Genomic DNA, 25,262 nt, shown 5'->3' with positions numbered 1-25,262 from the left:
TCGTTATAATAACATTACTCTATCGTGTTTGGGTGTGTTACGTTAGACTTGACATTACCAATAGACATAAAATGAAACGAGATAGCCAGCAGGTTAATTCACTATCTTTGACGTATGCTAGTTGACATGTAACAAATGTCATCCGGTGCCTACTGGTGGATATCTTATAGTAGGTAGACGACATTTTGTCAGATGACTTGATGTTTTTTTTAATAAGTTGATGATTAAGACCAAAATAGTGAATAGGTCAGCAGGGTGTAGTGTAGGGTTAGTGGCGTGCCCAAGGGTAGGCACTAGATAAACAAACACAAACTGAAAAATTTCTTCACCAGGGTAGGCAGCAGCGGCGAAGAGTCCAACAAGCCGAATCCCGCTGAGTTACTGTTTACAATCGCGCGGTATAAATTTCTTTTTCATTGGGTTACCTTCGACGAAATTTCAGCCTCCGCCACTGGTAGGCAGTGTATTTTTACATGTATGAAGTGCATGTCACTGGGTATATAACAACCAAAACTGTATTGTTATTAAAAAAATTGAGAAAGAATTATTTGAGAGAGATTTTTAAACTATTTAAATACAAAACAGATTTACCATAACACTGGATTCATTGCAGCCTGGTAGGAAATAAACAAACAACCTACCCTATTAACGCTCACCCTCATGCAGCATCCCCTCAGCACTCATTATAGCGCGGATCACGCACCCCTGGCCGTGTCGCAAACATTTTACCTCTCCCGCGTGTTTACTGCACCCAGCACTAAACATAACGTCATCTAAACATACGTAAAACTTAATTGGACACCCTCTTATATGCCCTTCTACAAAGATTTTATACTATTAGACATGTTACTAGCGCAAAACTGAGGCGAACAAGACTAATTGTTTTAACTTCATTTAGTCGCATACAAACAACGTAAGTTATTTAAACAAATATTGTCTACAATGTCGAGTTGTGTGTTCAGAAAGTTTAAAACATATAATACAGAAATATATAATGTAAGTAAACACAAAATTGTGCATATGACCGCTCAGTGAAGTAGCTAAATCCGGATCAGATTTTGCGGTGATTTTGTAGGTACGTAATATACTCGTATATATAGCATAAAATATCGTTGATTTTACTTATTCTGTGGCATCGTACTAGAACGCTAAATCGTACTTCTTTGCCGGTAGGGTGGACCGTCGACTTTAAACTAAAACTAAGCCGCCTACGCTTTACTGTCTGCGTCGATTGTAGATGCTCTTGTACCTACAAAGGTACGCAAAGCTTGGTTTTACTTGTTTTTACTTGTTAAAGAAAAAAATATTGTTAATACTTGTACAAAGCTCGTTTTTACTTGTTAAAGAAAAAAATATTGTTTATTTATTGTATTGCAATTTCCCGTCTCACAGGATATTTAGATCATTTAGGATTAGGTTGCATAATTTTTTTGACGAGACAACGTCTTATAATTCGATGAAGCCCGCTGCACACTCGAAAAAGATGACGTCATGCGTCGTTCCCTCGCTCTAGGGTTGCCAACTTTTTTTTCAAGAAATAAAATATATTTTGGTCTATAAAAATGATTAAACAGTATTTTCGAAAAACGAACACTTTCTTTTAAAAAATGCAACCATTCCATCAGTAAACCGACTTAAAGACAACCGATATTTTTTTTTGAGATTATAATATAAACCTAATAAAATAATATAATTGAAATTTTACACCCGTAATCTATAAAAGCTATGGAACTTAATGAAATATATTAAGAATAGACTATCCAATGAAGCTCGTTAGAAGGCTCGTTTTAAGATACATTATAAATTACAACTATTTTTATAACATTTTTGACATTCTTTTCATACATTATTAGGTATTAATAAAAAACAATATTAGGTGTATCACGAGGGGTGTCCTTGAGGCCTTTACTTTTTATGATATATAGTCAAAACTCAACTCTTAAAAGTATGAGAAAACTTACTTAATTTAAATATGATTTTCAAACTCTGTAATAGCTAAAACTGAATTAAATATGGGTGGTATTACGGAACCACGTTACGCGATCCCCGGTCCTCGAGTAACAAGTTCAAACATTTCGGTGAACTTTGTACGTGTGTTGGCGCTCTAATTGGGGATCAGAAACCATGTATGCCAAATGGTAGGCATTGATTAAGGATCAGCTGTCCATATTTTAGTAACATATTCTCTAACAACGCTTCAATTAAAACTTTTGGAGATCCATAAGGACTTAGGGAGATTAAAATTTAACTCCAATAAGTAAACATAGCTGCATAGTGTATATGACCTTTGTCTCCGATTCCGGAGGGTGTGGGTTCAAATTCGGGGTATGCACCTCCAACTTTTCAGTTGTGTATGTTTTAAGAAATTAAATATCACGTGTCACAAACGGGGAAGGAAAAACATCATGAGGAAAAATGCATACCAGAGAATTTTCTTAATTATCTGCGTATGTAAAGTCTGCCAATCCGCACTGAACCAGCGTGGTGGACTATTTGGCCTAACCCTTCTCATTCTGAAAGGAGACTCGAGCTCAGCAGTGGGTCGTATACAGGTTGATAATGATGAAGTAAACATAAATACATGCTCGCATGAACTCAACGCATCACCAGCGTCATCATCAGCCGATGGACGTCCGTTGCTAGAAATATGACATTTAAAAACTAAACAGTCATTTTCTCAACCCGCATGCGATTTCAGTAGTTTCTAGTTTATCGGGAACAGATAGACAGACAGACGCGGCGGACGACTTTGTTTATAATATGTCTAGATAAACATTGCATTACTTGAAAATCAAACCTTATTGTGTAAAAAGTAATCTGGGCAACCCTCTACTTAGCTGCTAGTCTTTAGACAGTTTGTCTCTAACTCTGGGACAGTTGGGTATGTCTTGATTTATAACTCCTCGATTACCTGCACAAATCAATACGAAAGGAGATGGTCCAAAATTGTATGGAGCCCTGGATCAGTCATTGTACCATAGCGGAAATAAAAGAAGATATTTTTTGTTGTTGATTATACAAATCTACGTAGTTACTTTAGTTGTTTCGAAATAATATTCATTATCTCCCAAGAAATGCAACATTAGTATGGGTATTAATGGCGGATAGATGACGTTTTTAATGCAGTAATCGATTTGACGCTTGCTGTCAATTGTCATGTCATAGTTGCTCTATGGAGCCATCTTGATATAAATCAAAAACTTGGGTTTTCATTTTATTTATTTCTCTGAATTTAGTTAGATTTATTCACTTTATAAATTTTAATAAAATCCTTGTATTTTTTAAATTTTTATGGTACGGGGTACAAGAGTGGACCTGAAATCGACCATCTCCTTTAGTGTCTGCTTGTATTAGATTGTTTGCGTTGGTCCAGCCCACAACCTATACTACAGCTTTTCTTGATGAGTACTGTTTACCAACATACAAATTAAAAATGAGGGTATAAATCGCTAGTCATTTCACACCTAATAATAATTATAATTAACTTGTTCTTAAATTAATGATAATACATTTGATTAATAAGCTTAGAACAATATATTTTATATAAATTTTTATGGACAAAGCATACATAATTAAAAATAAATAAGTTATGAAATGACATGCATTTTCTACCTTCATTTCTAATTTATATGTTAGTAAACAGTATTCATCAAGAAAGGCTGTAGTATATAAACAAAGATATCAGTATAATATCGCGCAGAAACCAGTCAAGCTAAGAGATGAAACAAACAGTACCACTCCCAGGGTATTAAACTAAGTCCCTCATTTCGTAATAAGGGAAAACAATGATGGCTGCAATGAGCTTTATTTCTTTAATATTCCTGTACAAGAGAAATAATACACTGCCTATATTTTAAGAGATTTTATATTTAGCCTAAGGTGCTACAATAAAGTAAGATTTTTATATTCAGCACGCGGAGTTACTTTCCTCCCCGGAGTCGGGCCTTGTCGTAAATTTTTTCCGCCCCAGCTAATTCCTTCCCTTAGCTTGCTAAATCCCACGAGAATTCAAAGAATGAAAAAACATTAATGCACGTATTTGTTTACGCTACTATGTTGTCTAGTATATGCGGGATTACCTGAATAAAAAAGAATCATTATCGAACTTAATCTCTAAAGATTAAAATGTAATATAAAATTTACATTTATGTAATATAATATAAAATTTACATTTATGTAATATAAAATTTACATTTATTTATTTAGATTAAAATGTAATATCGAACTTAATCTCTAAAGATTAAAATGTAATGTAAAAGTATCTTTACTATCTTTATAGAATAAAAAAAGTAAAAAAAGAGTATTGCGTCTCTAATTTTAAAATTCAATCCTGATCTTGTTCAGTTCTGTATATCACATAATTAAAAGTCTTTTTTGTTGGTCATGCAAAAAATTTTGCATTACGCATATTTGATAAATACTAATTGTGACGCGTTGTAGCGGATAAGCGGCGCGGCTATGCAAAAATTTTATGTGTCAGCTCGTTGCTCACACAGGTTCATTGTTGGTTATGCAGACGCAAAAATGCCTCTGTTACGCATACATGATAGGCGTCGTAGCCGATAAGTGGCGTAGCTACGCAAAACTTTTATGTGTGTCAACTCATTGCCCGCACAGGTTCATTGTTTGTTATTCAGACGCAAAGATGTTTCTGTTACGCATACAGGCGTCTTAACCGATAAGTGGCGTAGCTACGCAAAACTTTTATGTGTGTCAACTGGTGGCCTACACAGGTTCATTGTTGGTAATGCAGACGCAAAAAAGCCTCTGTTACGCGTACGTGATAGCCGTCGCGCGTCGTAGCCGATAAGTGGCGTAGCTAGGGTAAACTTTCGTGTGTCAGGTAGTTACTTACCCACACAGATTCATTGTTGGTCATGCAGACGCAAAAAAGTCTCTGTTACGCGTACATGACAGGCGTCGTAACCGATAAGTGGCGTAGCTACGCAAAACTTTTATGTGCCAGCTCGTTGGTCACACAGAGTGTGAACGCCGTAGGATCGTTATAACTGTAGCGATTAAACAAACTAATCGCGGAACTTGTTACTAACAACTACGGCCAGACCACCGCGTTACGGAGATGAACAATTCCATTTTAGAGAAAACTAACTTTTAACTTGGATACGACCGGGATTAATGGGCTGTTTTCATGAACTATTATATCTTCATGGTTTCAAATGAAATTGTTAGGGAAGCTAATAAATAATTGTAATATAAATACTGCAATATCCTACTAATATTATAAACGCGAAAGTTTATATGGATGTTTGGATGTATGTTTGGATGTTTGTTACTCTATAACACCGCTACTACTGAAGCGATTTAGCTGAAATTTAGAATGAAAATAGATTTTACTCTGGATTAACACATAGGCTACTTTTTTTCCGAAAAAATCCATGGTTTCGGACACTGCAATATACTGAGTGGTGACAAGTTGCAATGTATTTAATTTATTGTTTTTTTTTCTCTCTTTTCTTTGTATGATGTGTATTCTGAATAAACTTTTCTTTCTTTCTTTCCCGAGATTTGCGAAAACTGATGATTTTGATGATATGAATGTTTGTTACTCTTTCACGCCTCAACTACTGAACCGAATTAGCTGAAATTTGGTATTAAGATATATTATAGCCTGGATTAACACATAGACTACTTTTTATTCCGGAAAATCCATGGTTTCAGAGGGATTTGTGAAAATCTAAATTCCACGCGGACGAAGACGCGGGCGTCCGCTAGTAGTGCTATATTTGTGTCATTAAAGAGTATTTTCGATAAAAAATAATTGAAAAGATCTCATTATTTTCCAACAAGTATTGACACATTTAGAATTTCATATTGAGTTTGTGTTAGATAATTACTCTTGATATCTGGCTCGGATTATTTTGGTCCGAATAAAATCTAAGTCGGTCAATCAATAAACTATAGTTCCGCAATGCTTGGTGATAAACTTAACACCAGCGAAGCCTTACGACCGGTCCCCTCTCTCCGATATCTCTTCATCTACTTCATCAGAGCTGACAGCTGCTGTATCAATCACAAAAGACAGCGAGGTACAGTACTTTAACCCAGTCACCATTACCACAAAGCAATTGAATCTTCGCATTCAAACAATTAGGCTTTCAAAAACACACTAAACTCCGTTCTTAAACAGAGTGGTCCTTCCTATTCTAATAGGAGAAATCTCAGCAAAAACAAATCTTAAAACGTTACATATTTTTCTGAAACACAAAATTTATTATATTACAAACAAAACAGAGCACCGAAATGAAGGGAGCCCTAAGTCAGAAAGTATTAGCGGTGTAAAAACGGTCGTTACAACTCCGCTGTGTAACAATACAAGCGATAAAACAAACTAATCAAAACGCGGAACTTGTTACCAACAGCCATTGTCCTGTCCCACCGAGGTTTGCGGCCCTGAAGAATTCCAGTTTCGGAAAAAGAAAACTTTTTAATTCAGAACCATTAGGATCTGTCACGAGTTTTTGTAAAATGTTAAAACTTGACCTGAGCAATTTTATGTGGCTTCAAGTTTTATTAATACAACGTTTTCTTACTAATTGACTATGACATAATCATCATTACCAATGGAAATCTAATGCTGGACATCCTGACAGTCTTGAGCAAGTATCCAGCGACTCCCTGGTGGACTACTACAAACCAACACCACCACCACCTTAGTCACCAGAAAGCGCAGTGTTGGTCGATATTTCACTGAAGGTCGCATCGGAAAGCGTAATGCTTTTCGGTGCGTACTGGGCTGGGTCCATCTGACCTTCGACCTAGGTTCCTGTATCTAGGTATTATTTTAATAAAAATGTAAGGCAAAAGTCATGTGAGTATTCAGATATGCTCACATGACTTTTGCTTTACATTTTTATAAAAAGAATATACAGGTTTTGTACTTTATGTATACAGATAATAACAATAGAAATCTATTTATACCTACCACTCCTGATTTCTAACAATCTCATAAAATAGAAGTAACTAGCGCAATAAATCTAATGGAATAATCGTTTTACCAGCTCTTCAATATGCTTGAGTTCCCATTATACGGACGAACAAAGGAGATTAACTCCCTTTACGATGCTCTAGCCTCTAAGAAGATTGTGATAAATCCGATAGGTGAACTTTTGCAGCGCATACGTTAATAGTGAAACGTTTATAACGACGCAGCTGCTTGTCGATGAAATTGTTTATATGAGTTGTATTTTATCTTGTACTGGCAGTTTCTGTTGGTTTAATGTTTTAGAGTTCCAGTTTAACATACTTAAAAATGTTGAATTATTTTTATCATTTTGCTTTGGTAATTTCTGTTGAGATTTATTCTATACTAATATTACGAATAGGAAAGATTTGATTGTTCGTTTGCATTGAATAGGCTCTGAAAGTTCCTTTGAATATTGGTTTGAAAATTCTTTCACTGTTGAGAAGCTACACTATCCCCACTATCCCCGAGTGCTACAGGCTATATTTTATCCCCCTTTTATTAGGGGAACGGGAATATTTTATATTTTACATTTTAACAAATTTAATTATTTAATTTTAAAATAAATTTTCATTAATTCACCGCGGCTAGTTGCCTTGATTGGTGACAGGGCAGGCTCATTTTTTGCACAAAAGACCAGCCTGGCTGTCCAGCGCGGAAATGCAACCAGTAATTATTCTTGCTACTATTCCACGTGAACATGATTTGTATAGTTATTAGGATAATTTGGCTGGTTTTAAATGTCGATTTTAAGCTTTGTTATGTATTTATTTAAAATTCAGATTACAAGACCTGACGGCCTCCGTGGCGCAGTGGTATGCGCGGTGGATTTACAAAACGGAGGTCCTGGGTTCGATCCCCGGCTGGGCAGATTGAGATTTTCTTAATTTGTCCAGGTCTGGCTGGTGGAAGGCTTCGGCCGTGGCTAGTTACCACCCTACCGGCAAAGACGTACCGCCAAGCGATTTAGCGTTCCGGTACGATGCCGTGTAGAAACCGAAAGGGGTGTGGATTTTCATCCTCCTCCCAACAAGTTAGCCCGCTTCCATCTTAGACTGCATCATACTTACCATCAGGTGAGATTGTAGTCAAAGAGCCAACTTGTAAAGAATAAAAAAAAAAAAAAACAAGAGATTAAGCTTTATTGTGCCATATTTTATATTCCTAGCAGTTTAAGCCAGCAATCTGCGAACCAGCGCCACCCATGGTTCCCCAAATGGCTTTCAAAAAACCCTTTAAACCCGTTCCTACACGTCACACGCAGGCCTCTGAGCACGCCGGCCTAATTACCTACGATTTACGACGTACTACATCCCAATATTAATTACCCTTAATTTTTTGTGTAAACTCCCCAAATGAAAGTTAAGTATACATGAGTTTAATTTTATGTTTTAGGTCACAATCTGTTAATTTTAATTATTAAGCACTGCACATTGTTACAAATAAAATGCCTAAAGTGATTTTAATTTTTCGTAATATCATGACAAATGACGACATGACGTTTAGAGACCTACATACATTGTTAGTTCATGCAATGTATTTAAAAACATTTACGTTGAGGTCACTACACAATTGATTAATTTCTTAATGGTAAAGATACTTGGAGGCCATCGGATCCGCTTGCACTTTCACACTGGAAGTAAAAAATAAGAAATTGTAATGATTTTCACTACGAGTATGTATTGTAAATAATAACAATGTATGATTTTTTTTAAAAGAGCAACTGTTGAGTTATTGCCGATTTTATTCAACAGAACCTGCCTTCCGAACCGATTTTTTGGTTTAAAACAGTCAAACTTGACGTTTCAAATGTGCTTGTTTAAAGTTGTATAGGTGAATTTTGATTTTGATTTAATTTTAAACATTACATTGAAAATTCAAACGTTGACAAAAAGAGCTCTAAACAAAATCTCAACATAACTGCGCTACAAACTTACGTTACCAGCTGCATGTTTTCAAAGAAGATAAAAGAAAAACATGCGGCGATATTACTTTTATTTTGTAACACTTTGTAGTTGAAAATACAGATACAGGCAGAATCCACATAAATATTACGTTGAAAAATGGAAAATAACAACGGAACGAGCATAAGAGCCGTCACATTTGATTGTGATAAGTTGCTCAATTTCCTCTCTCCATATAGCGCAGAATATCATTATGTATCCCAGTAATATTCAACTCTGAAAGATATCGTGGAGGAAGATGAAAATAGAAGGAAGACGAAGCTAGTAGGGAGTTGAATAATTACAGACTTGGCCCTATCACATTACTTATTTACAACCTTTGCCAGATACTGTCAGTATTATGCAAAGTACTGAAGGTTTTGCAACAACAAAATAATTTTAAACAATACATTGCTTTATCGATGTATAATAAGTCACGCTGCTTCATTGCTCATAGTAAAAAATCTATACTAATATTATAAAGAGGAAAGATTTAATTGTTTGTTTGCATTGAACACGCTCTGTTGGAAGCTACACTATCACCGAGTGCTATAGACTATATTTTATCCCCGTATTCCTACGGGAACGGGAACTATGTAACCGGCTATGTATGTGGCGTCTGCTATGTGTATCATCTATATAAAATTAAAAAAATCCACGGTTCCCGCGTGATTAGTGAAGAACGTAATTTGACACAGAGGATGAAGTTGTTGACGTAACGTGTTTCTTAACTTATGTGTGTGTTTTAACAAAGATTTCACACTATTAGATATGTCACTAGCGCGTCGAAACTGAGAAGAACAAAGATGGCTAATTGTCTTAATTTCATTTAGTCGCATAGTAAACAACGAAAGTTATTTAAACAATTAATACCTAAAAATTGTCTACAATGTCAAATTGTATAATATTCAGATAAATACTACATATTCATAAATATATAATGTAAGTAAACACAAAATTATGCATGTATGCGCTCATATGGTATATGGAGTAGCTAAGTTCGAATCACTTTTTGCGGTGATTTTGTATGCACGTAAAGTCAGACATTGACGGTCAATTATTCTCACGTTTCTGCAGCGCAAACGGCAGCGAGCCGTCATGCACGCAGCGACTAATCGACGATCAGTTATAGTGGGTGCTGCAGAAACGTGAGAATAATTGATCGTCAATGGCGATCACAGTATAAAATCGTTGGATTTTAACCAGAAATTGCCACGTCTCAAGATAAAATGCAACTTGAGTATCCAATTATACTCGTTGCGTTTGGAATTGTAAATCTTTTTTAATCTGTTAATGCGCCGAATATTACCAACGGGAGCAAATAAAACCTTTTTGCAATAAACTCGCGCGTTTCATTCACTGGAATTATTGGCCTCGAAAGAGCAGTTACTTTTCATACGTACCTTCTGATATTTCACTCACTTTTTGCGGTTTTCTCTCTATATCATTCATAGAGGCTCGGGGAAATGACAGGCTGCGTGTAAGATAATTTATTTATTATGTTAGATATATACAATACCTAATAAACAAGTATATATTACACTAGCGGACGCCCGCGACTTCGTCCGCGTGAAAATCGATATAAACTTTTAACCCGTAAAATGTCAGTGACTTTGGTTCGTCTGCTGATCTCCTCATTCCTGATTTGATCACGCAGAGAAACTCCAAGCATAGCTCGCTCCATCGCCCGCTGAGTAACTTTGAGCCTTCTTATGAGGCCCACAGTTAGCGACCAAGTATCGGATCCGTATGTCATCACTGACAACACGCACTGATCGAAGACTTTCGTCTTCAAGCACTGAGGAATTTCGGACGAAAAGATGTCGTGGAGTTTCCCGGACGCTGCCCAGCCGAGCTGGATTCGGCGATTCACCTCTTTCTCGAAATTGGACCTACCTAACTGGACTGTGTGTCCTAGGTATATATATATATTCATCTACAATTTCGAGCGCAGAGTCCTCAACAATAACTGGGTGGAGCGGTACATGAGCATTAAGCACTAAGTACTCGAAACCAAGAGCTAATGATCCGAAACCATACACGCTAGTCGCTAACCACAGGACTAAGGCAATAGGCTTATGATATTTACCAAACAACATTCATAAACAAGTAAACAAAACACCTGTCTATTGTGGGCCTACAAAATAAATATTCATAATATGCAAATTGCTTTATTATTTCTACATTCGCACAATAAACATTAGGGTGAGTATTGTTTTGTTCGTCCGAGTCCTTGTGGCGTGTCTATGATACTTATTGTCAAAGGTAAACGGTTGAAAATGCAATGACTTTATCTTGTTACCTTCAAGGTAAGGTGTTAGGTTTAACCAGCGCGCAATTTTACCGTCTGCTTGTAGGTATCACCCTCGTAGGAAATTATAGGCCGAGAGCTGGTCGACATTTTTGGGCTAGTGTTTGAGGCGAGCTGAAAACTTCTTCTGTACCTCACATATCCCTAACACAGAACTGGAGATCTGTGGTGCGACCAAAGTGAAACAGACAAAATATCGTCCAATGGCGGCGGACTTGTTTCAGTCCTCTGTTCTATCTCTTTCGCCCCAACGCAGTGAAAGAGATTGCGATCTTTCAGGTTGCACCGCCATTGGTTGAAATTTGGCTATTTCTCTTCACGTGATTATGTCGTTGGTCGTATGTTAGCGCCACTGGTACTGAGGTGAAAAATATCCTTGAAACAATCTAAAATTCTCAGACCTTTTAATTTAATAAAATAAGTAAGTCTGAATATTTAGTGTGTCTTTAACTTTGCCTTATGAATAGATGCTTGCAAAACTATTTAAAAAAATACTTGATGTTCAAGGATATTTCATGATCAAAAAAAGGAAAAAGCCCCAGTACTCCCTAGGCTGGTCTCCAGTTCTGCGTTAGGGTAGAAAAGGAGAGGACAAGTTTTCAGTTTGTCTCAAATATGTCGATCAGCTCTCAGACTACAAATTACGGCAACACGTATTACGTGTTATTTCCGTGTCTATTAAAGATAGGTGAAATTTTGCTACCATAAATTCAAGGCATTCCCGGTATCTTCCTACTAGTTTACCGTATTTTAGGTTTCTATATGCGAAGCACTTTTGCTTGATCAGGTTAATATTCTCCGACCTGCGGCTATAAAGTAGATCGCACACACGTCAGGTGTCTCGTAATACAATTTGGGCTCTTAAAGCGTAAGTGCAGAGACGATTATATGAAGATAATAATCCCGTAATTCCTGTTAACCTGGAACTATAAAATTTGGGAACTAATTACATCTTATACTTACTACAAGCATATTGTAAAATTTAAAAATAATGCTTATCATGATCATCATCAACCCATATTTGGCTCACTGTTCGAATTTACCTTACACTCAACCTTAAACTCAACTATTAAGGTTGAATTTTCTCTGAATTTGGGATTTTATTGAATATTGGACTATATTTAAAGGTCTTTAGGTATAATTTTTTTTACCAATAATTCTAAAACTGTCAAAGCAAAACTGGGCAGTTTTTCTGAAAAAGCAAAAGATTTCTACATGATTGTGCGTCCTTTTATTATGCAAGAAATTAAGAAAAATTATACATTTAAATATAATTATAAACTATAATTAAATGACAAAAAAATTCTATAAATGTTTATAGATTACTTTGCGGTTATTGCAGTTTCTTATGACAACTAGGGCTTTATCAAAGTCATACAATATATCGTCAGTCAGACTGGTATTATTAATCGAAACTCAATACTTACTCGTATTTTGACTGAGTAAGATATTCTAAAATATCGGCATAAGAGATATCTGTTCGGATCCTTATGCTCAAGAGCTCACGCGAACGTAAGCCTTTTCGAAGTTGCGTTTACTCTTGAAATATATTTTCAGCCAATTTCCAAAAGGAAAATGTTAAAATTCAGCAACGATGTCTCTTAGTATATCGAATAAATCGGACATATTTAGTGCCTAAATATACTTCTGTATATTTAAAAAGGCACTAAATGTTGACCATATCTGCACGGCTATTCTCTAACGATGTTTTGTATAACTCGCAAGTGCCAGGTAAGAATTCAAAGCTATCTTTCTCATTCTCTAATACCGTGTTAAACAGAGAGACATTGGTAAATTCGAAAATCGCACTTATTTAAAAATATATCGCCTACGTAATAGCCTAGCTGTTAGTTATTTTAGAGTACGTACCTACATATCTAATGATAGAGGGCCGAGAGTTTTTCTTGACTCTAAAGGTGCTGATAGACTTAAGCATTCACTTCTAATGAGCATTCGTGCGAATGTTACATCATAGAAAAATACTAGAACATTTATAGCAAGCATCCTATCGAGCGTTCTTCGTTCTTCATTCGCTAGAATTCTCAAGATATTCGTAGCAATATTTGGCTGTATGCTTGGCTCGGCTCGTTGTTCAGTTCGAGAAATATAAAAACGGCGAATGCTCGATGTTCAAGTCAAGTATACTTCAAAAAGTGTAGTGTGTGTTGTTATTAAAAAAATTGGCTTATCCTTTTGAGATCTATGTACTCACAGAGATCTCACAGATAACAAACAAAACACTCCCTGTTTGCATCAAAAGTAAAAATAACCACACTTGATAAAATGTAGAATACATTTTAGGTTACTTAAAGTTGCTCTAAAGAGTTTTGTATAATGTAAACCCGTTCTTAGCATCCCTTTTTATCGATTTACTTTAAAGCTTAAGAACCCTCTTGTACCCTTACCGCTGCCCTTAATTAATTCCGAATATAATGCGCGAGGAGTAATTTTCTTTAGGATTATCTTTCTAAAAGACATGAAGCGACCACAGGAATATTCACGTTAATGAAATACGCTTAGAGGGTTACGATGTGAAAAGGAATGGGCTGATCCTTCTTTCCAATCAATTTCACTTAACATTTGATAACACTTTTATTACTGTGTAAAGGCTGCTTTAATTAATAGCAATCCGCAGATTTTGCGTCATTGACGTAACGTGACGTCACATTCGATACATTGGAGAGCCGTGATAGCCCAGTGGATACGACCTCTGCCTCCGATTTCGGAGGGTGTGGGTTTGAATCCGGTGTGGGGCATGCACCTCCAACTTTACAGTTGCGTACAGCATGGTGGGACTATTGAGGAGATTCTAGCTCAGCAGCACATTGGCGTAAATTTTGCGCAGCTTAGCTTTTTTTCTTGGGATAAAAGAATATATAAAGAAGGTGGGAAAAATTAAATGTCTTAATTTTTCCATTAAAAATACATACAAATAATACAATGAATAAATATGGTAGGTACATATTTAATTGCCTTCAGTGTGTGACACAAGTCTAACTCAAGACCCGGATTTACTGCTAATTTAAAAATCTCTTACCAATGCTAGAATCCGGCAACATAGACAGCATATTCATAACCATTAGATACATGCGATACTAAAAGTATCTATTCAACCGTTGAACGTTAATTGCGTTTGAAAAACGTTACTTCACCAATAAAGTTGCTTGATACCTTACGCTGTAATCTATTTATAAATTTTCCATAGGCTTCATTATTATCAACGATATTTTATACTACAGAAAGGGCAGATCAAAACACATACCTAAATATTATTCACAATGTTGTGTTAGGAAGTGTAAAAACTATATAATGTAAGTAAACACAAAAAAACACTTTTTGCTGTGATTTTGTAGGCACGTAACATATCCATAGTATAAAATAATCATTGATTATTAGACTATTTTAACGGTGCAGAATCAGGCCTATAGGAGAGGGGATATGGAGCTTAGACCCACCACGCCGCTCTAGAGCGAATTGGCAAGCTTAGGGTGAAATTCCTTAACAGCCTATCAAATGTTAATGATAGTGACCGACGGCTTAACATGCTCTTCGAGGCACAGGGATGTAACACCAAAAATTTCCCAACTCCAGAAATTGAAAAAAAAAATTCTTACAATAAAGAAAAGCTTAGTATCCAAGAAATCAAACCCAGAACCTCGTGATCCGAAGTCAAGTTAGGTTAACCACTGGACCAACGCTGTTATTTTCATAGGTGCACAGGTAAATGCTGATAAATGCAACAGCTAAAATTAATCGCTTCGCTATTATAACTACAGCCGAGCACCACATGTGGCCGCACGTTGTTGATAGCCAAAGTTTCGAACAAAACTTCATAGAAGGCCATTAAAACGGAGCTAAACTACATACATTTCAAGGTAGACCTTAAAATATTACACCAAGAGAACAAAAGTTTGCGTTAAACAATGGATGCATGGCTTGGTTACACATGCAGTTTATGTTTCGATAAAGACGTATTTGATAGACATACTACGGTATATGATCCTAAGGAGTACTTTAAAGTGCTTTTAAACGTTATATAAAATTCTGATATATTAAGTTTAAAGTTGTTGAGCAAAGCTCTTGGGAATTTTTGTTGATATAAGTTATCTTTTAAAAAGCAAGTAAACTTAAATAGAGATTATTTGAATGAAATATATTCCAAGAAAACTAATGGCATGTGGTATTGCAGTTTTTGATGTGTTAGCAAATTAACATGATAATAAACATTAGAATCTACTTAAAAAAATAAAAGGTAAAGTTTTCTTGAGTATGAAATTGGATTAAGGTTGTTAACAAAGAGAAATTCGCACTGAGCCAACTCGTGAAATCCATTATGTATTGTTCTGTTTGTTCACAATTTGGTGTAGCTTTGTAGTGTTAAGTGAGTTTATAGCCCAAATACAGTAATTTGCATTGCTTCCAAATAATTAATATTTAATCTGCTGTCGTATATTTAGTTTTCTCACATCTTTCGCCTTTCCAATGACTTATAGCATACATGGAAATATGGTATAACACTGGCACAGATATTCTATTTTCGGAATACTTTTTGGCTTTAACTGCAGTAGTGAAGTAGCACAACCTTGTATATGTGTGTAAACTAAAGGAACAGCACATCATAAACACAGAATGGTATAGAAAGAGTGTACAATTAAAATCCATGTACCAATAAAGCGTTGTATATCAACTTAAAGACAGATGATAACTTACAAACATATTACATTCAATTTCATACACAAACGCACCATATCGCTCCACCAAAGTCAGAAAGTCTTCCGAAAATATTGTATAATCTATGTATAAAAATAGATAGAAAGATAGAAAGAATAGAATAAAGAAAGATAGGAGATAGAAAGCTTAATTCCGTGATGGCAGCTATCCATACTGTGAACAGAATACCCAATAAATTGCAAATTCCATTTGTCCTCTACCAACCGGTCTCAGAGCTGCATTGAAAGGGAATATGGACTGCATTCTATTCATTTCGCATCGATTAATCATCGACAATGAAACATTTTTCAATACATTAATTCTGAGAATTATTCAGTAACATATTAAATGTAATTTTGATTTAAAATTGAATATATTAAGGCAGCATTTATATTTCGGGAATTATGTTCCTTGCTTTTTGTTGTTTTGTGAGGGACACTTCTTGTCAGCTAAACACAAATGTTTAAAGATGTGAAAATTCCTTTAATGGTATTATAATATTAGATAGATGTAAAATGTTCAAAGATGTTCAATTAAATGAAGGTATTTTCTTTATTGTTTCAGATGAGAACGGTTTTTACTACACACCAGAAAGAAATTTTGCTCAAGTTCAACCACCTATATTTCCCAATAGTCGACCTACATCTTTCTTTGAACATGGAGACAGTTACAGAGCTGCTTCAACAGCGCAGCAGCCACTATATAACGACGGTCGTGTGAGATTTGCTAGTTCTAACTATAACCAGAACCCTTCACCTTTCCAAGTACCCACAGGAAGAAGTCAAAGTGGCTCCCAATATTATATTAACCAACCTGATTTCACAACATCACAACGTCAGAGATTCAGGCCTGCTTTACCTTATAATTTTCAAATACAACATCCTGCTTCAACGAAAAGGCCCGATGTTTCCCAAATTCACTCGGCTGCCTATCAAAATGACCCATCTAAACCAGAAACATTTTTAGGACAAATAACAATAAACAATCCTGATATAGATTATCTACAAAATAATGGATTCAAAAATATACCATTTGATACTAATAGTCTCAAAAGTAATGGGCAAAGCGGTCACATTGCACATGACGATGAATTTGATAATGATGACCAGGATATATTTGACCAGCATAAAGTTACAACATATAATCCTACAAAGCTTGCTAATAAACAAAAAATAAGCAATAAACCAAATAATTCAAGATTTTCACATTTTGATCCACCAACACTAAATGTTAAGAAAGTTCTCCAAAATGTGCCAGCAGATAATTACAAGATTAACAGCAACTTTCCTCCATCTTTTAATATTCCTGAACTTAATCCAGGTTCTTCTACTGAATACAAACCACTTTTAGATTTAGAACCACTTCTTGAAGATGACATAAGTGATTTAAGCTCTTTCAGAGAACTGATGAAAAATAATCAAGAGTCTTTCGATGTACAAGTCATCAAGTCAAATAATAGTGAAAATTCTGATGATAGTAAATCTGATGCAAGTTCAATGAATACTGATAATATGGCTAACGATTCAGCATTGATGACTTTATCCATTGAAACTACTCCTAAGCAAATGAAATCTTCTACTACAACTACTACCGAAAAGTCAAGTGAACTTACTGATGATGCCCACGAAGAAAATCTTAATGAAGAAGAAGAAGGAGAGTATGTTGAATATTATGATGAAGAAGATAAAGCTGAAGTGAAACATACTACAACTGCTAAAGCCACAACTACTTCTGCAGAACCAGTTACAGATATTTATGATGAATATGACGCCACTGAGGAGCCAGAGGAAACGACTGTTATACCAGTCAAAATTAACTCTAATAATTCGTTTGAAGTTTTGGCAATGGAACCTAATAATACATTGGTGAAAGACGATAATTTCAAGCAATTTATTGATTCAGACGTGATAGACGATACTGAAGTAGGAACAGATAACGATACAACTGCACCTAGTTTGAGATTTACATTTTCGAAAGAAAAGCCTTCGTTAGAAACTCCTTCAATTCTGGGTCAAGAAGTAGTTTCTGTTGTTACAACTAAAAGTGTTGTGAATGGAACTATTTCTATACCTGATGTTACTTATCCACCAACTCCTAAAACCGCTGTGACCTCCGTATTTAACAACGATACAAACGAATCGCCCATAACAACAGAAAGTTGGATCGTAGTAGCTTCTGTGCAAACAAGTCGTAGTGTATCTGGTGCCCGATTCTTACCATTCCCAACAGTAGAACAAGAAGAAAAGAAGCAAGTACTGACTGAAGAAGATGAAGAAAATGTAACGCATAATCCAATGCAGGATTCTATTAGTGTTATGAACAGTTCATCTTCTACTGAAAATATAAATGATAAATTAGATAGCATTCAGTCGGAATTATCTAGCGCAGTGTTGTCAGGAAATATAAATAAAGAAAATAAAAACATTGAGTTAATAACAGAATCAACTACAGAACCAACTACATCATCAACTACTACTTCTACTACGACGACTACTACGCCTTCAGCGGTGAATGTGTTTACTTTAAAGAGTACACAATTTTCTGTCGCTACAGAAAGATCTTCTCCAGATCCTTTACCAGTTCAAATAAAGAAATTTGCTCCACGTGTAACGACCTCTACTACTCCTAAACCAAAGAAAAAATTAGTTACTGTAATGGACGATTTATCTGGTTTATTGCCACCTGGATACAAATCAAGACAATCATATAAAGACAAACGTACTAGTACTACGACCACTACAACTGCTTCCACAACTACTACTACTCCAGCTCCGAAACCGGGTATCGGAATCCTTAATATTACACAAGGGCGATCTTCTGGCATTAGTTCTAAAAACAAAGTTATTATTTTAGATGATAAATCTTTACTTCCCAAGGAGTATAAGCCAAAGCAAAAAACGCAAGATGATCTTTTTAAAAAGGTTCAAAACGATGACTTTAGTAAATTATTACCACCTGGTTATAAGCCTGACAATGCCAATAATAATACCAAACAAGACGTATTCAAAACAATTGAAAAGATAGACATTTCAGCCTTTTTACCTAAAGGATTTAAGTTAGATGCAACGCCTACAATTACTACTACTACTACAACTACCACAGAAAAAAATAAGGTTATTCCAAAATTGCCGACTAACGCTGTGCCCGTAGATATTTCAGCATTTTTACCACCAGGTTTCAATCTTAATTCTAGTGAATCTGATAAACCTGAAGAAGTTCCACTCAGTAAATTCAAAGTTGCCGATATTTCAAGCTTTTTGCCACCAGGATTTAATTCTAACTCTCCACAAGAAGAAGAATCAACATTGAGTACTACCACTGCTTCGTCTGGAAGCTTTAAAGTAGTTTTCCCATCGAGACCAGGAGGCAAGGCAAGCAGAAAAAGCACAACACAAAAATCAAGCATTGGTCCACCTCCTGTTACTCCAAAGATTCAAAAAGGATGGCCAACAAGGTAATCAACTATTAAAATAAAAATTTACGAAGTATCTTGTAATACTCTCAAAATACTAAAACAGACCTCTTTTTATTGCAGGGCTTCAACAGAATTCACCGGCTGGCCATCGCCATCTACAACTCCTTTCTCGATAGATCGACTTCTAGAACAACAACGAAATGCTACGTCTACCACTCCTTTATCAGAAATAAGCACCGAATCTACGACTCGCCGACGTGTATCTACGACAACAACGACGCCAGCTCCACCTCAGCCCACCACTCCTGGAGTGTGTCGTCACGAATGTGACATAGCAGCAACTATCAAGATTGTTTCAGGTAACCATTGTGAATTAAAGCATATAATTTCTCTAAGGCTTAAATGTAATGTAATCTAAAACTATAAAATATTTACAGGAGTGAAGTGGGTACCAGAATTTTTAGATCATCACACTAAAGAATGGCAAAAACTAGCAAGAGAGGTGAAACATGAGGTAAATTACATCAATAACTAACAATGTGTAAATTAAATTAAATTAAATGTGAACCAAAAATATAAATGAATATTAATATTTAATGTATTATTTACAGCTCAATTCCGTCTATTCAAAATCTGATCTGCTAAGCAAATGGTTTAAAGGTGTTCGCATAGACGGATTCAGTCAAGGCTCCGTGCTCGTCGATTATTTCATCGAATTAAACAATGTTCAGGATAAAATTGACACGTTACAACTTAAAAAAATCTTCCATAAATCTCTTAGTGACGCTAAAGCTGGCTCAATGGAAGAAGACGAAGAACTCGACACATTTGACCCTGACGTAATGTTAGGCGATCAACCAGACGAAGACAGAATGAAAAAGAGTAATGAAAAAATGACGAAAAATATAGACAAATCTGCGGGAAAATTGGAAATGGGAAAATTTGTTATGGATCCGGCGTACACTGAATTTATTGGTAATTTTTTTGTCTCATATCAGATTACATAATAATAATAATCATGTTAAAATGAGTTAAGAGTAATACTTAATAAACAAACTTACATTCGTTGTTTAATGTGATAGTAACAACAAATTATTTCAACAGTTTTGCCAAAACACGAAGAGCCTACCATAACTGAACCGGAAGAAGAATCTCTATTACCGCAGTGGGGTATTGCTGTCATTGTTATTGCTCTTGCATCACTTCTGTTTGTTGTAATTTTCGGTGTTACAGTGGTATGTAGTTTTATTACATTTAACATCTAATACCTGAAGTGCTACATGGAAACAAAAATTGAGAATGTTCTAAATTATCTTTCAGCTTGTGAATCGCCAGAAGAGCACAAAAACGAAACAGCCTATCCCTCTGAGTGAAGACATGCTACGAGAGTTGGATAAAAGTCATATGGGAGGCTTTGATGATATGCACCAACTTAAAGAACGCGATCTACCTTACTTACCTTCAGGAAAGGTGAATATTTATTGCATGAGATTATTTTTTTTTTTCAAAAATCCTGCGGGATACGACGATTTTCACGGAGTAAAAAGCCTTTCTGTTTGTCCAGGATGTAATTATGTCTATTCCAAATTTCAGTCAAATTCATTTAGTATTTTTTGCGTAAAAGAGTAGCAAATATCCATACATCTTCACAAACTCTTGCTTTTATAATATTAGTAGGATAACAATACATTATTTTTTAAGAAAAATTGTTTGATTTGAGACAATACGCGTGATGAAATATTGGACTTAGGAGCAAAGTAAATTTGCTCCTGCTACATCCATAAAACATTTATTGCTGATCATTTTTAGATATTCTCCAGATCTTTTATGACTTGCGCATTGCAGGTAATAAAATTATTAATAACGGGACTGTAAATTTATTGTTTGTAGTAAACAATGAAAGATAAAAATTATTGTTAGTGTGTGATTTTTTTTTTATGTAATTGGAAGACTTTTACTAATTATTTATTTAAAATAATATTTTATTTTTCTTATAATTTCAGCGCATGTCTACAGCTTTCATAGAACAGCTGGCGTACCCCAATCCAGGTGACTCTTGGAGATCAGAGTGGACTCCGCAGCTCCAGAAGTATATGTCACACTACACACCGGACTCTGGTCGAGGGTCACAGATATATGGCACAACAGGCAACGGGTAAGCAACCGGTATAATTATGATCAAAACTCCAAGCAACTCAAAGCTTTACACTGCCATTTAGTCCCCAGTTCAAAAATCTTTATTTTTTTTGTATATCTCATAGCTAAACCAGGCGTTCGAATACGCAGGACCTCGTGGTCCAAAACCACTTTTAAACTTCACTTCAATCATTATATTTTTTAATTTCATTTATTTTCGCTTAACTTTTGATTTCTAATGATTTCGTTAACCGTCTTTTGTTTTATTTCTTGAGATAATTTCATACAGATTTTGTTTTTTTCTTGATTTCTTCAAGATCATTATTGGATTGACAACTGATTTTTAAATTGATAGACATAAAATCTTTAATTTTTTTTGTGTTCAGGTATGGAGGGTCCCAGCTCTATGGACAGACGGGCGCCGGGTCACAAGTATATGGTTACACAGGGGAGTTCCCTCGGTCCCATTACTCACGTCGCCGTTCCGACTACGACAGCAATTTCTAGAACTTTCTCAACATTAAAACTTTAAATTAACCCCTTGACAATATCATCTTTAAACCTCGAGTTTAGAAATAGTAACTAGGTTCAATCTTATCTTCTAGAAATTCATTAACACTTGCGCTGGGCGAAAATGTTTTAAAAAGTATTTAACTCTAAAGGCCCAGTTTACATCGTTAACAGGTTGTGAAATAGGTATGCTTTCATTATTAAATTATTAATCACCAATATTACGATTTTATAAGAATTTCCTGTCATTTTAGAATTACATATTAGGCGCTTTTAGTACGGCCTATTTCAAGGAATACATTTAGTGCCAAAAAAAGAATTTTGATTAGCTTTGTATACTATACGAATTATCCTCATATAGATTATAACGAGTTAGATGGGCCTACAAATTTTATTAACTATTTAAAAAACAATGTTTGTTAAAAATTTATAATGATGGTTTCAAAATTAAGTCCGTAATTAAGGTATTCTGCCAAAATAGAAACTTTGACTGATTGTGAGATGTACATAGATAGAATAAGAACTCACCGTTATATTAAGTCGGAATTAGGTGAGTCTATACATAATTTTGTAGATATCGTTGCATACCTACATTTGCTCAGAACTAAACATGACGGTGTCAGCGTAAATGTGCCAAATGTCCAATTGATCATGTAAATATAGTGCAAAAAAAAACATTTTTGATGTAAAATTTGTGTGTGAAGATTAGAGAACACACTAACTGTAACGATTTGTGACGTGAAAATAAACGTAGATAAATGACGTAATATTAACAAAAATTACCTGGATTTTATTAACCTGGAGTATGGATTGTAGAGTGTATGCTGCAGTGTATTTTACGATGTCAGATTAAAAACCAACTAAGGAGAGGTATTTATAATACAGAAATCATCATCTGTTCTCAGTCACCTTAAAATTGGTGACCTATCATTTTCGATAGTAACTCCTTGATTACTTTGTTATTGGGTGGCTTACTGCCATTATCACGCCACCTTAACAATTCTAATCAATAAACGATATCTTTATATCGTAAAGCTTTAATTTAAAATATCAAAAATTGACTGCGTAAACAAACAAAATGATACAAAAAATCTCATCATATGATTCCCATTTTAGATATACAGTTACAATCTGCGAATGTACTTTTTTCTATCTCATTTTCGCTAACAATGCGTTAATCTAAATTTAATAAAACAGTTTGGTTCTTACAAATTCATTCAAAATTATATATTAATCATTTTATTATTATTTTACGCAGTCAACAAAAAACAAATGAACTTATTTAATACTCAGAATCTTTTGTCACGTACGACAATTTCATTAATATTAAAATTGTCAATTTATTGTAAATATCGTAATAATAATTATTAAGCGTATTGTATAATTTTATTGATTATGTATTTTTGAACATTTTCATGTTTGTCGTCAAAGTTTTTCCACAAACATTAATGTTTATTGTAAATTCCTAATGTGTTGAATATTATACCAATTAGATAGACTACATATTATATTATTATCGTATATGCATAGAAATTCTTGTATATAAACATTTTTGTACATTTAGATCTTTAATTTAATTATTATAACTATAGGTAGTTACAAATTAAACCTGTAAGATCCTGAATATAGACATATTATAATGTACTTATCCAATTGTATTATTTCAATCCTGTTTAACACCATATAAGAATGTTTGTATCGTTGTATCTACAGTTTCTACGCCTCATCCTTACACTAAACTTCACTTGAAAAGAAACATCAGCTTTCCCAGTTTTAGTTCCACTACAATGTCTTCTAGCTTCCCTTAAGCTTTTAGCTGTATGAATTCTTTTGTAATAAACGCGTCGCGTTCGCTATTGTGATTTGTGGCACGGCTGTGTGTCTTTCAAAAATAATAAATAACTACATATTTAGTTATTTCACTTCCATCCTTCCTTACAAAAGTTAGATAGCCCATTTATCGAGAAAGGCTATTATATATTGCCCCCGTATTGCAACGGGAACGGGAACCACGCGGGTGAAACCGCGCGACGTCAGCTAGTTAATTCATAAAAGTAAATAGAAAATACACCTAAAAGTTAAGAAAACAAAAACCAAAACAGAACTCTATTCACAACAAACGTTCAGCAATTGAGATAAAACTGTCTGTAAGTAATCGCTTGAAGCCGGCTTTAAACTAAGTCTCGCCAACTGTTTCCCGTCACACGTTTCATACCGACAGAGTGAGAATGACAAAGCAAAACAACAATATCCAGACTATGAACATGTAAGGTTTCACATGTGACAGCCAACCATAGATCCAACTTTCGAAGCAACAACATAACTACGTAAGTACAGTAAACTCAAGCGAAATTGTCAGCACAAATTTTCAATACTTTTCTAAATAGATGAACTATCTCCGCGAACATTATGTCCTCTTCACTTTGTCGCATGATAATATTAACAGTTTCCATTAATATGTATTGAGGATTAACTAAAGATGCTTTATTATTATAACTTCGGCGTAGACTGAACAATCAATCAGAGATGAAATTTATTCATTTTAGTTTATATGTAAATTTAAAATTACATTGGATTTTACTTGAAGATACAATTTCATTAATAGCTATATAGAGATTGATCGGTCTCTTAACTGTATCACAATGGTAACTATCGGTGATGGTAAGTATATTATGGATAGAAAATGCTTATTCACTCTTGTCTTAAAATACTCAACTTATATTGAGGGTATACACTTGTGTAAGTAAGTACTATAAATAAAAGTTAAACATGAATAACTCAAGTCTTTCTTATTCTTGATGATAAACATCTTTCAATTCATCTTCAAGGAACAACTAAATATGGAGGAGAAATAAAATGGCGGAGTGTTATAATGCAGGTACTCAATCTATATCATACAAGTGAACACTCAGAGATCGGACAGAGATATTACTCTGTGTCATGCACAAAGCGATTCAAGGCCTGTTGCCACATTTGTCTGTATCCGTAACAAATGGACACCATTTCCCGAAGGAATTCTAATAAAGCAAGTAAGAATAACACTTCATGCCCAACCACACGAAAAGAAAAGGTTTCTTGAGTTATTTGTTCTTATAAAAAGGTTCTTTTATATAATCACGTTGAAGTAATAGGATGGGTAATTATAATTACCTATATTGACTTAATAAATCTGTAAAATATTTTAAGATTCTCAAGTATGACATGATGGCACTCAGTATTAAAAATTCAAATATTTAACATTTGTACGGGGAGGTC

General features: G+C 34.9%; 1 protein-coding gene across 2 annotated transcripts in view; it reads left to right on the top strand.

Moving 5' to 3' along the window:
• LOC112054829 (mucin-5AC) overlaps positions 1 to 23,655 on the top strand; it is a 94,720-nt gene extending 71,065 nt beyond the window's left edge. For both annotated transcript variants that reach the window (XM_052891488.1, XM_052891489.1), the window contains 8 exons: positions 16,511 to 19,400; positions 19,482 to 19,720; positions 19,799 to 19,875; positions 19,973 to 20,336; positions 20,466 to 20,596; positions 20,682 to 20,831; positions 21,365 to 21,516; positions 21,884 to 23,655. In XM_052891488.1, coding sequence (XP_052747448.1) covers positions 16,511 to 19,400; positions 19,482 to 19,720; positions 19,799 to 19,875; positions 19,973 to 20,336; positions 20,466 to 20,596; positions 20,682 to 20,831; positions 21,365 to 21,516; positions 21,884 to 22,004 — 4,124 coding nt within the window. In that variant the 3' untranslated portion in view covers positions 22,005 to 23,655. The remainder of the gene's footprint in view (positions 1 to 16,510; positions 19,401 to 19,481; positions 19,721 to 19,798; positions 19,876 to 19,972; positions 20,337 to 20,465; positions 20,597 to 20,681; positions 20,832 to 21,364; positions 21,517 to 21,883) is intronic.
• Positions 23,656 to 25,262: the final 1,607 nt, after the last annotated feature.

The sequence above is a fragment of the Bicyclus anynana genome, chromosome 4, assembly GCF_947172395.1.
Source record: "Bicyclus anynana chromosome 4, ilBicAnyn1.1, whole genome shotgun sequence".
NCBI lineage: Eukaryota > Metazoa > Arthropoda > Insecta > Lepidoptera > Nymphalidae > Bicyclus > Bicyclus anynana.
The sequence above is the reverse complement of the archived record's forward strand: the minus strand, read 5'-3'. Positions and strand labels throughout refer to the sequence as shown.